At 35.8% G+C, this 17,963-nt stretch overlaps 1 protein-coding gene across 3 annotated transcripts in view; it reads left to right on the top strand.

The window, feature by feature from the left end:
• Positions 1-17,963, top strand: part of RELN (reelin) — a 457,647-nt gene that overhangs the window by 320,664 nt on the left and 119,020 nt on the right. For all 3 annotated transcript variants that reach the window (XM_012747047.2, XM_012747038.2, XM_076006499.1), the window contains exons 21-22: positions 12,262-12,454; positions 13,255-13,367. In XM_012747047.2, the coding sequence (XP_012602501.2) occupies positions 12,262-12,454; positions 13,255-13,367 (306 nt within the window). The remainder of the gene's footprint in view (positions 1-12,261; positions 12,455-13,254; positions 13,368-17,963) is intronic.

Below are 17,963 nucleotides of genomic sequence, written 5' to 3'. Positions count from 1 at the left end.
GAATACTTTTTTTCAGTGGAGAAATGGATTGCTTTTAATTCTTTGTAGTACTTTTCTTTCTTCCATACATAGTATCCGAAATCAGAACCTCTATGTGCTTTAGGTTTTAAAAATAGTCTTTAAAACAAACATCTTACATGGGATCACTAAGGGAATAATTCTAATTGAAGTTTATTAAAGATTGCATCTAACTAATACTATTAGTGATAATACCAAGGGACATTAAGACATTAACATTCCTCTGTCCTATCTAATAAACTAACTAGACACCACAGGTAAGAAGGACATTGCTGTCATATTACATAGAGTTTTTGTTTTAAAATCTACATAATTGCAAGATGACAGTTGTCATAGCATATTAGAATTGGCCATTGTTTTTGGTAGTTATGCTGTGGTAGAAACATAAGCTTTGAGGTCAGAGACCTGAGTTCAAATTCTGGTACTGCCGCTTAAAAGCCTGAACAGTCAAAGCAGGACAATTTTAACTAATGAGGGATTTTGAGGAATGTGCTTTGATGTAGCTGTTTTAAGAAGGTTGCATCAAAGCAACTCTGTCAAAATAGGAAATAACTAAGTTTTGTTCCTAACAACTTCCACTTCCACCCAGATCTCCCACCCTATCTTTGTCTTTCATCCCATGCATGACCTAGTGCCATCTCTAACCCTTATTCCAACTGTATCACTGCCCTATGATAAACCTCACTCCATTGCCAGCCCCTAATAATGGGACAACAGTGGCATAGAGTGAGAACACCAGTCTTACACATTCTCTTGTAATTTCTAGAAGATGACACTTTAATGATTTCATTTTTATATTACCAAACATGTTCCTATATCAAAACAGTAATGTCAAAAAGCTATGCATTCAGGGAACTTATTTAGCCTCTCTGAACCTGAGTTTTTTATCTGTAAAATGGAAGCAATGATACCTCAGTACTCCCAGGATTGTTGTAAATATTAAGTGAGATCACAGATATAAAGTACCTACTATGTGCATGCCATTTCCATTCCCTTCATTGTCTGGTTGAAGGGAAGAAAATTGGTTTCTGTAGGGTTGTGTTTAGGTCCATAGTATAAACAACTTTTTTTAATTTTAGAAGATAATAAACATTGTTTTAGTAATGCAGAAGAACATGTCTCTGAAATGTAAAGAAATGAAAATAGAGATGTTAAATGAAATTTTTCTTGTGTAAACTAGATTTGGTTGGGGGGAAAGTTTGGAGAGTTGTGCAAGAGAATATTCATAGTACTTTTTGTACTTCTTGTTGTCAGTGTTTTTCTATCTAAATACTAATCATCATCTCTATACAGATGGATTACATTCCAGCAACACTAAATATATTACCATAGAAAAGATTTTATGAATAGTGGGTAGTTATTAGGAAATCTCAGACATAAATGACCCTAAAAGCCTGTTTATTTCATAATGTAACGTAAACACAGTTCATTTGGAATAAAAAGTAGAAGAAAAAAAGCACTGGGCCCTATTAATAATTGAAGCAAAAATTAAGATGGAATAAGAAAAGCTATAGTTTTTGTTTATCATTAATGGTGCTTGAGGAAAAGCAGATTTAATTAAAAGAAGATTTAGAGAGAGTTGGGACCTGTAGAAATATTAAAGGACCTCCTGAGTACTTTCATGGGCATTAAAGATAAAAGATATTCATTCCTTGTCTAATTTTATTTTATTTTTTAATTAAAGCTGCTTTTTTCTTTACATAAGTAAATCACTAGCACTAGTCATATGTGGGTCATTTTTTTAGAAAGAGAAATTTCCTAAAGTAAGTGTCAAAATAGAAAGAAAATAAAAGAGCAACATGCAAGAAGTAAAATTAACTGTGAATGACAAAAGACATGAGAAAAAAAAAGGTGACATTGGGTGGTACGTGATGATGTGATGGGAGAATCTTTGAAGCCTAGTTTTCCACACCAGCCCCAGGTGGCAAGGTCAGCCCTGGATGGAGGAAACTAGAGGTGTAAAATGAAAAGAACAGCTGCAGGGTGGGTGGCCCAAGTCAGAGGGAATTGATAAATGAGTACATGTTTAGGACATTTAAAAAGTATGTGTTCGTATCTCATGGGATATCTATGAGCATAGACAAGAAAAAAGACTTTGTGTATTTTATGAGGAGGAATTGCCCATGCAAAACCCCAGGTTAAAAAGAATCCTAAAAGCCTGTTTATCTTATAATATAAATTAAATACAGTCCATTTGCCATAAGAGATAGATAAATAGTACCGTGGCTCTATCAAGAATATAATTACATAATTATATAGCAGAATGATGGGTGAAATTTTAAGATATACAAGAGGGGCTATTAAGGAGTTGTTAAGGTACTTCTAGGTTATAAGGACCCTCAGTAATCAGCAATAATGTGTAGTAATGGATAACTCAAAAAGTTTTCCAAAGTGACCTGGAGAACCACCATCAGAGCTCATGTTTGCACTAAACATGCATCTGTAGGGACATTCAGGCCCACAGGAGGAGCCGTCACAGTTAGCAAGTGTTGGACAACACACGTTTAAATGAAATTTCCCTCTCCCTCTGCTACTTTTTGGCTAATTTTTTAAAAATTCGAATATTTGTTTAAAGGGTTTAAACCAGTCAGAGTCTTTACTCCACACAGATCGTTATTCCTTTAGACTGATACTGAGACTAGGCAAGGAGGTCGCACAATACTAATGTAAGGATTATGTCATTTGTACATGTGGGCAGAGAAGGGGTTGGGTTAGTGCCCAGCTGACACTTTAGATGCCTCTGATTTCTTAGGTTATAAGAAAAAAAATTACTGGCAATCCTTTATGAAACAAATCAACCTATAGAATAAGAGTAATAGCCAAGTAAATTTTTAGTGATTTTTCTTTCATTAAGAGTCTCAGTCTCTGCACTGCAGGTGCAGTGGCTCATACGTGTAATCTTAGCACTCTGGGAGGCGGAGGTGGGTGTATTGTTTGAGCTCAGGAGTTCGAAACCAGCCTGAGGAAGAGTGAGATGCTGTCTCTACTAAAAATAGAAAGAAAATTACTTGGACAGCTAAAAATATGTAGAAAAAAAATTAGCTGAGCATGGTGGTGCATGCCTGTAGTCCTAGCTAGTTGGGAGGCTGAGGCAGGAGGATCACTTGAGTCCAGGAGTCTGAGGTTGCTGTGAGCTAGGCTGATGCCACAGCACTATAGCCTGGGCAACAGAGTGAGACTCTGTCTCAAAAAAAAAAAAAAAAAAAAAAAAAAGAGTCTCATGCTCTACTGACTAAGCTAACCAGGTGCTCTGATTTTTCTTTCATTAAATGTAAACCTGTAACTTACATAGAACTTTTCTCAGTTTAAATAGTTTATTAGCCAGCTTAGCGTATTCTTGGTTTTTTGGTTTTTTTTTTGCAAAGACTATTAAAAAGAGCAGTAAATCAGCTAAAATTGTGCTGCTGAAGAAAGTTAGTCCAGGAGAGATGGCTCCCAAGAGCCACCTCAGCCACCCTTTCATAGTAAATGATTGTTCTAGGAAACTTAGCAGATAGATAAGGTAAATACACTGAGTGACAAATGGAAAAGTCACTTTCTATTATTCTCAACAGCTGCGAAAAGAGTATTCCCAGCACCTAGGGCTTTCAGCGTCTCTGTAAGATTGCTAATATAATTGAATAGATTTATAAGTGACTTTCTAAAATAGAACCTATTTATTAGGCTTTTTCACTATGAGCATTTCATTACATGAGGTTTTTCATTTATTGATAGACTAATTTATATATTCAGCTGTTTATTGATTGCATTACAGGTATTATTTGTACTGGAAGTGTAGCAGTTAGTGTTGGAGATAAAGATAGAGAAGCCATTTGCTTATGGAGCTTACTTACATTCTAGAGGGGAGTAGCAACAGTGAACAAATAAACAAATTCATAAAATATTCCAGGCAGTGATAAGTGCCGTGAGGGCAAGAAAATGGAGTTTTAGGCGGCAGAAGTGGAGAGGGGGGCTATTTTAGGTAAGAGGATTGGGAAAGCCTTCCTGGGAGGCATTAAAGTCAAGTCCAGAATGATGGGAGAGACAACTATGTAAAGGTGTGGGATGAGGGCTTCGCAGGCAGAGAGAACAGCAAGGGCCGAGGCCTCAAGGGAAGAAAGAAACCAGATCATGTTGGAGCCTTGTAAAGCAATATAAAGATTTTGGGTTTTAGATTGCTATGGGAATCCAGTAAATAATTTGGAGCAGATGAGTGATGTGATCTGACGTTTTAAGGAATAATTGTGGTTGCTGTGTGGAGAGGCTGATAGGAGAAGCAAGTAGCAGGAGCTCAGCAAGGAGGGTAATAGCATCATCTGCATGTGCTGCAATGTGCTGGGACCAGGATGGTGGCAGTGGGGAAATGAACCACTTGAAGATGCATAAAGAATGGGCATAATGGCAGAATTCTAAGACTTGTATCCTGTTGATGTGCAGGGGGTTGATTTTTAAGTGATTTATTTCTCCAAAGTTATATTTCCCTAAAAATCTTCTTTTGGGCTAAGTAGATAAGTGAGGTTTCAGAAGTAAGGAAACAAATCACTAAGCCAATTAATAACAAGAAAAATCTACATTATCCGGTCTAGGTGTGTGGGTTGTCTTGTTTGTTGAAACAGAAATTCAGTAGACTGAGACAATTATTTTCTATGGACAGTGGTTCACAAAATCCCCTTGGTAGACCCTGGGTGAGCTAGCTGGGTCCACTCTGTGTCCTCCTCCCCTGCCTTGCTGCCTTTTACTCAGTCCATCACAGCCATGCTGATCTTCCGTCTCTCTAATCCAACAAGCCACACTCTTTCCTCTCCCAGCGCCTTTGCATCAGCTGTGCCTCTGCCTGGGAAGCTCTTTTATTACTTATTTTGGACACAGTGCTGGAGCATCCAAGCTTTCCAGGGAAGGGGACTGGAAAAAGTCCAAGGCTGAGAAAATGTATATTGCCTCAAAAATACAACAAGAAAATTACAAAAATGAAATTAATAAAATTTTAATTATCTGGAAAAAAAACCTCACTAGACTAACTTCATTAATTGCTAAATTTAATATGCATAAAATTTCATGATATTGGAAATTATTTTTTGGTCAGATTCCTGAGTATGCTGAAAAATCACAGCCAAAAGTATATTAAATGCATTACTAGTAAGTAGCCAAATAAAATTTAGAGGCAAAGTTATAAAATCCATTTGAATATTTTTTAAAACCAAAACTATTTATATTTAAAGTGGAACATATGTACATTTTAGTATGCTTGATATGATGTGAGATGGAGTTTCCAAAATTAAATGTATCAAGGTCGTACCAAAGGCTCGGCTTAAATAGGGTCTAAATAATGCACATGGTTGCATGTAATTGAAAGGAGAAAGCAATAGAGAATTTCAAGATTACACATGTGTTTTCTCTCTCCTCTCCATCCTAAATGTTTCCAGCCAGGGGTGTCAGACCTGACTACATGGATCAGTGTGTTCCTTTCTGAAAGGAAGTGAGGTGCAAGGAATATAAAGGAACTGACAGAGACAACAAGTAGGGAGATATTTCCAACATACATAATAAACTATATATCTCCAGTATGTGAAGAACTCTTACAAATCAGTAAGAAAAAGATAAAACCCACTTTTTTAAAATGGGCAAAGCAGATGAAAAGGCTACTTACACAAAAAAATTATAAATAGCCAATAAACATGAATAGACTTTAAACTTTAGTAATCAACATAATGTAGATTAAGAGACTATAGACATAAAGTGGCTAAAATAAAAAATATTGTCAAAGTTCAGTATGGATGAGTAGTAAGAATTGGCACTTCAGTCACTGTTAATGTTCTTGGTAAGTGTAACTTGGTATAATCTTTTTGGAGGACAGTTTGGCAGTTAAGTGCCAACTTTTGAAATGTGCATTTGCTTTGATGAAGTAATTCTGCTTCTAGGAATTTATCCTCACGAAATAGCTGGACAAATGTACAAAGATATACAAGGATGCATATTATACAAGAATTATTTATAACAATAAAAATGGAAACAACATCCCCAAATTTTCATATTTGGAGATTGGCCTAAAAATGAAAAATTTTCACCATATTTTTCCAATATGGAAAGATGGCAATGAAAGTTTATAAAAGGAAAAAGCAGATTTACTATTATTTCATAATTATTTAGAAGAAAGAAAAATGTGTGTGTGTGTAATTTTGTGTGTAGGCTTAGAAACAAATATCTGAAAGTATTTATACCAAAATGTTAACAGTAGTCATCTTTAGAGAATGGAATTATAAATGTTTACCTTTTTTAATGCTGCTTTTATGATATCAGATTGTTTTTTCCAATGAGTATAAAATTTATGTAATCCACTAAAATAATAGTTATTTCTGTTTTGAAATATGATGTTGTAGAAATAACAAGTGATTTAAAATGCTGCCTTTAATCCCACAATATCAACAAGTGTTTCTGTCAAATCTAATAAACATTTCTTTGATGATTACAAGAACATAAACCAAAAAAGGATGATATCAGAGAGGCTTAAATTCATTCACATCTCCTTCTACAGATGTATATAACTGCTGAATGGTATCAAAGCAAAAACAGCATTGTCGCCGGGCACGTTGGCTCACGCTTGTAATCCTAGCACTCTGGGAGGCTGAGGTGGGCAGATAGCTCGAAGTCAGGAGTTCGAAACCAGCCTGAGCAAGAACGAGACCCAATCTCTACTATAAATAGAAAGAAATTAATTGGCCAACTAATATATTAGAAAAAATTAGCTGGGCATGGTGGTGCATGCCTGTAGTCCCAGCTACTCTGGAGGCTGAGGCAGGAGGGTCGCTTGAGCCCAGGAGTTTGAGGTTGCTGTGAGCTAGGCTGACGCCACGGCACTCACTCTAGCCTGGGCAACAAAGTGAGACTCTGTCTCAAAAAAAAAAAAAAAGAAAAAAACCAGCATTGTGTGGCTCTCCTGTTTTTCTAGAAATTAGCTATGCAGAGCTGTTCTTTTCTATGGAACTCTTAAAGTTAATATATTGCTTAGGCATCTAAGAAGTATAGATACTGTTGCATTGTCTTCTGTTATGGCAAATTAATAGTGAGATTTTGGCCATCTTGGCTGACTTACCAAACTATTCTTAAAGGGATGGGCTCAGTTGTCAAAAATGGCTCAGTCCCTAGATAACTCAGTTGTTTGACATGAATTTGCTTTTAAGGAACTTTGTGGCTCAAGTATTCTCCACTTACTTTGGTTATGTGTATCTGCCTTTCATATAAAAGAGCCTTTTTTTTTCTGTAGAGGGGAAATAGGCTCTGGAGAAATGCAGAAAGTGATTTATTTAAGTCAAGATAACCTCAAACCCTTGTCGGTGTACATTACAGCATTTAAGTAATTATAGTTTTGTAAAACTTGCCTACTCCCCAATTGAAAGCCTCACTCATGTGCTCATTTTATTTAACAGACATTCTTTGAGAGCCTGTAATAGGCATGGCATAGTGGAAATGACTTCGAAGTAGCAACCAGAAGTCTTTGTTTCTAGCTTTTTAGCAATTGTGTGACCCCTGGGACCAGCCACTCAGCCTCTCAGTTTTCCTTCTCCATAACACTATGTTAAGGATCCCTGATGGTCTCCCAGATGGTCTTGACTCAAAGGTCTGATAAGATAATCCAGCTTTTAGAAAACTACGTGCCTAATACATTGTGCTTCTCTGAGGTGCAGCCAAGGTTCTGAGTGCTTTAGGAGCTACAGAGATGAGTAAGACATGATCCCTCCCTGTGGACAGGCTTCCAGCCTGGTCAGAAAAACAGATCCTCAGCAATACTTGAGATTAAGCAAGGAAAGGGGAGGAAAGGGAGCTGTACCATGGACTTAGTATAGAACTGTGGAGACTCGGATTACATTACGGTGTTATCTATTTGGCCACTGTCATAATAGGAAGCCTACTAGCCTTCTTAGAGGTAGAAATAAAGAGGACCGGAGAGGCAGTATTTTCCTGGTGGAAAGGGTTATCCCCATTCTCTCATTAAATCTTAGAATTAGAGGTGGGAGCTTTTTTTATTGTTACTTTATTTATAAGGCACTCCTGCAAGTCAACATGAATAAATCTAAGCCTCCCAATTCCCAGTGCATTCTGTTGCCGGAATTTCTCCCTGTAATGCTGATGTGAGCTATTCTTTTCTTTTCCTATGATTGTAACAGAAAAGAAGTTCTGCTTCATGTTTGCCTTTATAAACATATCTTGACTTAGACAAGCAGCAAATAGGAGCAGTTTTGTAAATTAAACGATCATAGTCTGTGAAATTCTCTGCCCCCAAAACTCCAGCTGAGTATGAACATTCAGGAATAAAAAAAAAAAAAAAAACAGATTTAATATCACTGACTTTCAGCTAGTCTTGAATAAACCAGAAACAATCAAGTGAACTTGTACTATGAATGGTCTAGAATTTAAGACACAGATGTCTGTGCTTTCCTTGTGTTATTCTGCCTCAGATTAAGGCATTGGGATAGATGGCACATAGTACCAGGAAGCATGGCTGATGTGTCCGTTAGAAATGCATTCAGCTCTAGGTCACAACAAAACCAACAAGAGAAGACTGGCCAGGGCATAAACAAAAGCAAAGGGGCTTATTTCTTATTGTACAAGCAGTTCTAGAGTAGGCAGTCCAGGGGTGGTGAGCACCTTAACAAGGGCTGTCAGGGATCCAGGCTCTCTTTCTTCTCCACTATCTCAGCAGAAAGGTTTCCATCTGCATACTGTTCCATTATCGTCATAAGATGGTCGCTGCCCTCTAGAGAGGAAGGAAGACCGTAGGAGCAACAGGTGAAAGAGTGTGGCAGCCAATTCCATCAGTCCCTTTTAAAACTTACAATGAAAGCCAAATGAGTAAATCCACCTACCATCTTTCACTTACACCTCATCGGTGAGAACTCACTGGTGTGCACATGGCCAGCCCTGGACCAAACACTGGAAGGTGACTAGAGAGAAAAGAGGCCATGTCTGGTAGCTGAAGCAGCCCACCCAAAAGTATCTGCCCACAAGAGGAAACACCAAATTCACTCTAGGCTCCTATTCTACCAATGGAACAGAGATAGATGCTAAACAAGAATTTTGTTGTCATTGTTTAACTGCCTTCATTTTACTTAGTATTATTAGCATATTTGTTATTTTAGATAATGTTTTTTTGAGACAGAGTCTCTGTCACCTAGGCTAGAGTACAGTGGCGTCATCATAGCTCACTGCAGCCTCAAATTCCTGGGCTCAAGCAATCCTCCTGCCTCAGGCTCCAGAGTAGCTGAAACTACAAGCACAGACCACCACCCGCCCAGCTCATTTTTCTATTTTCAGTAGAAATGAGGTCTTGTTATGTTGCTCTGTGTGGTCTCAAGCAGCTGGCTTCAAGTGATCCTCCTGCCTTGGCCTCTCAAAGTGTAGGCTTACAGGCATAAGCCACCATGCCCAGCCTATTTTATATAATTTTTTTTTTTTTTTTTTTTTTTTTGAGACAGAGTCTCACTTTGTTGTCCAGGCTAGAGTGAGTGCCGTGGCGTCAGCCTAGCTCACAGCAACCTCAAACTCCTGGGCTCAAGCAATCCTACTGCCTCAGCCTCCCGAGTAGCTGGGACTACAGGCATGCGCCACCATGCCCGGCTAATTTTTTTTTTATATATATATCAGTTGGCCAATTAATTTCTTTCTATTTATAGTAGAGACGGGGTCTCGCTCTTGCTCAGGCTGGTTTTGAACTCCTGACCTTGAGCAATCCGCCCGCCTCGGCCTCCCAAGAGCTAGGATTACAGGCGTGAGCCACAGCGCCCGGCCTATTTTATATAATTTTTATCTTGTTTCTTTCTTGGTATCTTGGTCCCATTAAAATCTGATATCACCAAAGTAGCTCACAGAGCACACACCTCTCCTCGAGTCTAAATGCTTCATCTCTTGAGCCCATTTCATGGTAGCAATGATAATCGTGCAAAGGTCAGGAGCAGGCAATATTTGTAAAGCACAGCATTTCCTTGTGTTTCTGTACAGAATTATGAGGGCATTAAACCATCTCAGAAGGGAGAAACTTACAAGAATCTGATTGTGAAAATAACCTTAAGTTATTCCAGAAATGCTCAGGTGGGGAAATGCTATGCATGGCATACATGAGAAAGTTTTAGTGGCTCTGTGTCACTTGCAGACCCTTCAGCCTGTGTGCTAACACACATTACAGGGTTTCTCTCCAGATGCCCAGGAGACTGGTGTATCTTTAAAGCAAACAATTTAAATGAAGCCTGTTTGGCTGCCTCTAATTACCTTCCTCCTCATAAAGGGTACGAGAAAGAGCCCTTGAAGCTAAAATCAGCATTTACTTCTCATGGGGAAAAGCATTTGGGATTTTTATCTATTTTTTTTTTTTTTGGCCTAGTAGAAAGACCCTGGAAGCAATCTGGAGAAGTTTGTGCCTATATGACTTTCAACTATTTTTGTTCTGTGTTGATTTCTTTTATTTTTCCAATATTGCTAAAACTTACATTCTATAGCTTTATATTTTTTTGGATTGCATCCTGTATACCCAACCACATAGCAGCAATCATGGTTTTATATTTTTAACATCAGAGTATCATTGCATAATAACTGAGAGTTAATGATTTGTAAATTAACTATAAAATTTATTCCAAATTGCAATGTTTTTCTCTCCCAATCTTAGAGTAATAGAAAGACAAAGAAATAGTGTACTGGATAAAAGAGTTTGGAGTCAGGCAAAGCTGGTTTCTTGTTGAGTCTCGACCATTTACTAGACCCATTCTCTCATGTGTTAAAAAGAAATAATTATTCTTACTATGCAGAGGTGGAACTAAAGAAGATAATGTGGATAATATTGTGCTTATCACAGTCTGAGTACATGGCCTTGACTCAACAAATGATAGGCATCTATATTAATAATGATAAGTTGTGTCATTTTCTATTTTTTAATTATATTTGCAAGACCAGCAGTATTGAATATGACTTTTCCCTTCTTTTTATTAACTATTCAACTAAAGCAGAGATTAGGGCTTTTCCATTTTATTCCTCTATTCATTGTCCCAGTGCAAAACCTTGGTTTAAAAACTGTTAAATGGTAATTACTCATTGTTGGAAAAAGCTTCTTATATTTTATGACCTTAGTCTAAGTCCATGGTGATCCTCTATATAGAAAATGTTCCATCATTAAGTAACATCTTAATCTCTGGAAAAAGCAAGTCAGAATAATTACTCATTTTGCCAATTCAGCAAAACATAATTAAGAAAATATATTAAATGCCTCAAAGATTTCACAGAGTGCTTTGGTCCTTGGTCCACATCAGCTATACCACCTGACTAATAGAAGTTACTGTTGAAGAATGGCCCTGGAACTGCTTCAGAGTAGCAGAAACCGTGCTGTGACAGACAAATTTTAATGCGGTTGACTCTGGGAATATTTACACTGACCCATGTAACTACAGTGAAAATATGTCCACATTTTAATCTTCTCTGATAGATTACAAATTCCTGAGCAGTTTTCTCTAAAAAAAAAAAAAAACACAAAATTTGCTTGCCTTCAAACAGTTTACAATTACATAGTACTCAGCTCGGATCCAGTAAAACATGAATTTTACTGATCTGAGGCACAGCAACTAAAACTCCATTATGATGTTTTCCGTATTTAATGAATGAGCATTAAAGACTATTTGAAAAATAAGAAAAAGAAAATTTTTAAATGACAAATTTCCCACCACCAAACGTAGCTAACACAAACATTCTCGTGAATTTCCTTTATGTATAATTTTGTGGCTATTTTTTGAACTATTCCATCATATACATTTTAATGTGATGTATTACCTCCATAAATACTTGAAATATGGATAATATTCTGTCGAGTAGCTATACCATTTTATTTAAGACTTCCATTTTTCCTACAGTTGGACATTGAGATTGTTACCAATTACTATGGGTAATCCTGTAATATTTGTCATAGTTTATAAAATTCGTCTCTAAGTTGAATATTATTTCTTTAGGATAGATATAAAGAAGTGAGATTAATGAGTCAAAAGGTTTTACTTGTGGGCAATATATGAGTGAGTACCAATTTCAGTAGGTATTAACTTTTTTAAAAAGTTGCTGCTTTGATCGCTTGTTTTAAATCTCATGTATTAGATTGACTGAAATCCATTCTAGAACTTGGCAAGACTTAAATAAGTAAAATGAAACTGTTATGATCTATATTATGAAGTGAAGAGCTTAATTTTCTCTGCTATATTGCTTTTAGAATTTTCTGATTTCCACCTCTGTCTCTTTTAGTTTTACAGGAGATTCTAAACTCGCCTCAAGTATGCGCTATGTGGAAACACAATCGATGCAGATAGGAGCGTCCTATATGATTCAGTTCAGTTTGGTAATGGGGTGTGGCCAGAAATACACTCCTCACATGGACAACCAGGTGAAGCTGGAGTACTCAACCAACCATGGCCTTACCTGGCACCTCGTCCAAGAAGTAAGCCAATTTTCCCTAAACCTTGTGATAGGTGTAACCTTTTCCTTTTTACGTAAGAAGCAAAGAAATGACAGTTCTAGAAGTCTAGGTTTGGTTGAAAAGAAATGGTGTTATTTGTAACTTAGAATTGACATAAAGTCAGCAAGAAATTACAAGGATGCCACATTCTTCTCTGTCAGATACTAAAGGGTAATTGGAAATAAAAAAGAAATGTGAATAACTTCAAAACTGGATACTCTCAGGTGGTGTTTTGAATATTATTTTTCTCTAACCCTTTCCTTTATAAATGTGTGTCTTTCTTTTTCCCCTATAACATGTCTTCATGTTATTTGACTTCATTCGTAAGTCCCTTTGCCTGCAAGTAGATCATATTAAGAATGTGGTATCTCTTGTCTTTAGAAATAAAAAGGAAATATATAGATCTTGTAATAAAATTTACTTTTTTATATATACTTATCAATAATCTCCCATTGCAATAAATTTGTAAACATCATAGCAAATAGAATAATTATGCCAAATGTCAGTGTTATGATAACAGGTAAAAAATAATTGATTCCTAATCCATTTCTGTTTGTACATGTGAGAATTGGGAGACATTCAATTTCATTATGGCATCTTATATTTGAAAGTATTTCTTAAAATGTTTTAGTTTCACAGGAGGAAAAATCATGGATTACATCTATATCACAAATAGTTAAGATTATGAATTACATTTCTCTAAGGTCTTTTTCATATACGGTGAGTGAGTAAACATATTTCACTTGGGGAAAATGTTTGATTTTTGCCTGACTCTCTTTTAGGAATGCCTTCCAAGTATGCCCAGTTGTCAGGAATTTACATCAGCAAGTATTTACCATGCCAGTGAGTTCACGCAGTGGAGAAGAGTCATAGTACTTCTTCCCCAGAAAACTTGGTAAGAGATGACATCTTTAAACATGACTGTCACATTAACTTTTACTATCTCTGGTAGCATGACTTGAATATGAAGACAAGTTAAGCACAATAGCAAAATGTGTATTTATTTTTGTTCATTATCACAACCTCTTCCTTGAGGTCAATTCCTTCTAAGTATAATGAAAAGGTTTAATTAGGTTATCTTAAAGGTCCTTCACAGTCCTGAAATCCTAAGAGTCTGTGGTTTGTGCAGAAGAAAAAGCATAAAAGGAAGAAGTATTATTTTAGTTTTCTATTATATATGCCTTCCCGTAACCCTTTTCTAAAGATAAAATTACTAAATAAACCTTCTCAGATTATTTTATATTAAAAGCTCTACACAAAAACAACTAGTTAGATAACAACCTAAAATTATTTTTACACCTTTTATTTGAAAATTGAATTACTCCATTATATAAGAATGCCTCCTTGATTATTTTTTGAGGATGCATTATTATGTCAGTTGGAATAAAATGCTTGAAATTTGATTTCCACAGATTTTTTTATATCCAACTGTGAGCCATTTCCTGGATACCCTATTAATGCTTTGTGTAACAAGTTGCTACTTTCTCTAACATTCTACTTGTTTATATCTACCGCTGGGAATATAATCAAGACTTTCATTTAATTTCAATGACATTCCAAGCACATATATCAAATTTATACAAAACAACACATCAAACAATTGAAATACTGTCATACTGGGTGCAAGACTACTGAGGTTTATTTATTTTTTCATTATTTCACCATTAAGTATATTTCCCTCATTTAAAAATTGTTAATTTTTTTCCTTGACACGTAAAGTATGATTTCAAAATTAGATAAGACAAAATTGATAGTGTTTTAGAGATGTCTTTTCATACTTAGAGATATTGTAAACTATTATTATTATTTAATGTAGCTTAGGCAACACCCAGAAAATTTTGTCCTTGTCAGAAAAAGCTTTGCAGGCTATATCACACTCAAATTGTATTAATGTGTTGCATTATTATATCTTAGCTCAAAAGATAGCACCACCAACTTGAAAATTTTAGTATTATCCCTACCTCTTATCAGCATTAATTAGACAGGGAAAGGAAATATATTGACCTGTAAACTTTTGAGTTCTAACACAGTGCCTGCCACATAGTAGATGCATTTATTAAATGTTGGGGAATTAAATAGAATTTTAATTCGATGTGCCTCAATGAACTAAAGAGATGTTTTATTATAAAGTATCTCTTTTTACAACAGAAAAAATTCCACCAGGTTATTCCCCTGACCATTTGCCTTTAAGTACTTGTAATAAATAATTCCATTCTGCTTTTCTAACTTTCCTTCAAAGCCCTAGAAAAAGAAACTTAAAATATTTATTTAAAAACAACCCAGTAGGATATTTATTTTAGCATTCCAACTGGCTAATACATAAACTAAACATTATTGCTACATTTCAAAAAAATAGTATTCAACTAGTTATTGTCATTGTTTTTGAATCTATAATGCTCAAAAACTCTGCTATAAAGTATATTCACTCTTCTTGGCATTCTTGATAACTTTATTTTGCTTATCTCAAACTTTTGTGAATAGAATGTTTTTCTCAAACATTGGGGAAAGAGAGTGCGTTTTGGTTTGAAGCAGTACTCCTTTTTTTGGCCAAACCTTTGTTCTCCATTTTTGATTAAAACATATGCAACTTACATAATGAATGTGATGCACACCATCTGGGGGATGGACACGCTTAAAGCTCTGACATGGGGGAGGGGGTGGGGTGGGGGGTGGAGGGGGAGTAGGCAACACACGTAACCTAAACATTTGTACCCCTATAATATGCTGAAATTAAAAAATATATATCTCAGAATAAAAAAATATATGCAACTATAATACAAATTGAATGCATAAAAGCAAATGTGGTTCCTGCATTATCAAAGATCTGTGAAGTTTGGAAAATGTGCTAGATAGGAATGGGCTAGTGAGAATATCAAATGTATACACCTGCTCAGAGAAATTACATTGTATATGAACCCAACATTTGTTACCCAATGAAAATTAATTTCATTTTTATGGGAGACATTTACATAAGAACAAGTCCTAATGAGACCCAAACAGCTGTCAGTCGCTGGCTTCATAAACAAATCAACACCTAATGACTGAATGAGTTTCAGAATAATTGAGTAAATGTAATTACAGGAACTCTGAAGGTAGAAAATACAATTTAGCCAGCCTTCATTTACCTTGATTCTTCAGGTTACCTAACTATCAAGAGATGACTCAATGCTATTTCATTTTAGCCTTCAACTTTATACGGAAAAAAAAAATGGATTAAAGAGTCAAGTTTCGTTACTTTTGGGAATCCATAGAGTTTGGATATTAAATACAAGCCAACTTCATTTCATGACCCACACAGCGGTAGTTCCACTTTCAGACTCAGTCCAAAGTGTTCAAGATTTTCATCCTAAGGTTACTTATTTGTAAGAGAGAGAGAAAGGAGGAGAATAAGCAAATTAAATTTTTGTACTGAGGGCAGTATTTAGCAGTCACGCAGCTGCAAATCAGCAAGATCACACCTTGTGTTCGCACGTGTGACCAGCTGGAGACCGCTCACAGGACTCATTTTTTTATCGCTAAAGCTGAAGCCAGTATTCAACCTTTCTCCTGCCTTTTCTCTTAATTAACATCAACACATTAAACTGTGGGTTGTAATTTTAAATGGAATAGTTCACTTTAAACTTTCTATCTTCAGGAAATTTTTTCCCAAAAGTTCTTAAGATGCATGTAAGGACTAATTTACTTAGAAAAAAAGAATTTAGAATGTGTCAGTGACTGCTTAGAAGCATAAATCAACTATGTAATCTAGGACAGGTTTCTCAAACCACCCCACCCCTGGTTTAATGTTTGAAGTAACAAAATCTCAAATTAATGTAATGCCATGGATTTCGTATAGGTGTGTGACTGTAAGGAAAATAAATTGTCACCTTGGTCAACACAACACCAGAAGAATCATTGTATTTGAGGTCTGGAAGGAGTATTAGAGACCAGTTTGCCCAAAACTTTTATTTGAGAGGTGAAAAACTAGAAGCCCTTGAAGGCTTAAATTTCCCACTAAAGGTCACGCAGCTGATAAATTGTATAACCAAGGTCCTGGGGGTCTTGTCTCCCACGTCCTAGACATTCTTCACTCTATTACCTACACAAGTTGGAAGCAAGGCTGCCCCTTTCTGATCTGTTCATCTACTCGTTGACTAATTTTTTAGCAAAGTTTTTTTTAAGAATGTACTTTATTCTGTTCCTGTGCAAACCATTGAGACAAAAGATATCCCAGTTCTCAAAGAGCTCACAGTCCAGTCACCTGTGGCCCTAAACTTAACTCATATTGCAATTAATCTTAAAGGAATAAAATCAACTCTCCTTTTCTTGGTAACAATGGTGCATGAGTCTTATTTACTTCTGTTCTTTCAGGCTCTATGCACTAAGACAATGTATCTACTTTTATAGAAGGCTTTTCTAAAAAGCATTTCTTAGTATGGGATTATGAAAATCGTAATGGCCATTTGATTACAAATATAAACCTGTTACCACAGAGGAGGTAGTGCATTGGTCCCATTGTATGTCTTATGATGAGCGCTGATATGCAACAAGCCTGTGTCTTCTGGATACACTTCAGTGAGTCCTGGAATTATCCTACTAGGAATGAAAATGCAACCTATTAGCCACAGATCATTGATAAAATAAACAATGAAGACTTAGTCTGAATTTTAACAGTCTGTTATGTACTTAGGGAGTACTTAATATGTGGGTAATTAATGCAATAGACTTTAATGGATCATTCAGAGCCATTAAGATCAAGTCTATCTGTATATAGTATGCTTGGGGAGGAAGGTTTAATCAATGGAACTGAGCATGTACAATAATTCTGCACATTCTTTTGTTTTTGTTTAGTACTTAGACCAAAGAGACCCCTGCAAATTCCTACAGGTGAAAAATATGCTGTAATTTTAAAGAGAATGTTTTATAGTACTCAATAACTAGAAGCCTTATTGACATTGCTCTCAAAATATCCGCTTCTTTGGACTGTATGTCTGGATTCAGTGAATTAAGGTCCCTAGTGTCTCTCTGTGTGTAATGGACTGTTTAACTTTTCATCTCCACTTAAGATCAGCTTGTCCATGAAACTCAAGCAAGTTCGTGTTTCAGAAGTCAGCAGAATTTAGCATCCAGATGTTCTTATTTGCCATAGATTACATTGTAGTATGTCCCTTCAACCCCACAACAATACCCCGAAATGAATCTTTTGTTTTAAACTAAGAGATAACTGAAAGTCTTCCAATAACTATTTGTGTTTATTGTAAGAAATTGTATTGTGAGATATCTTATTTTTTAATCTGTGAAAAACAGGTTGAGTTTAGTAGATATCTTTATTTTTTTAAATATTCTTTAATAGTACTTTTTCTAGCATCAGATTTCTGCACAGCTACCAAAGAAGTCTGATATTTTGTTTTTCTTTAAAATGTCTCTCACACAGGAGACCAGGGTTTGATTTAAAAACTAAATAAATAAATTGTAAAAATTAAAAAAATAAAATGTCTCAAATTAAGAGTGA

This window comes from Microcebus murinus, chromosome 9 (assembly GCF_040939455.1).
Source record: "Microcebus murinus isolate Inina chromosome 9, M.murinus_Inina_mat1.0, whole genome shotgun sequence".
In the NCBI taxonomy this organism is placed as follows: Eukaryota; Metazoa; Chordata; class Mammalia; order Primates; family Cheirogaleidae; genus Microcebus; species Microcebus murinus.
This window is presented reverse-complemented; position numbering and strand designations above follow the sequence as displayed.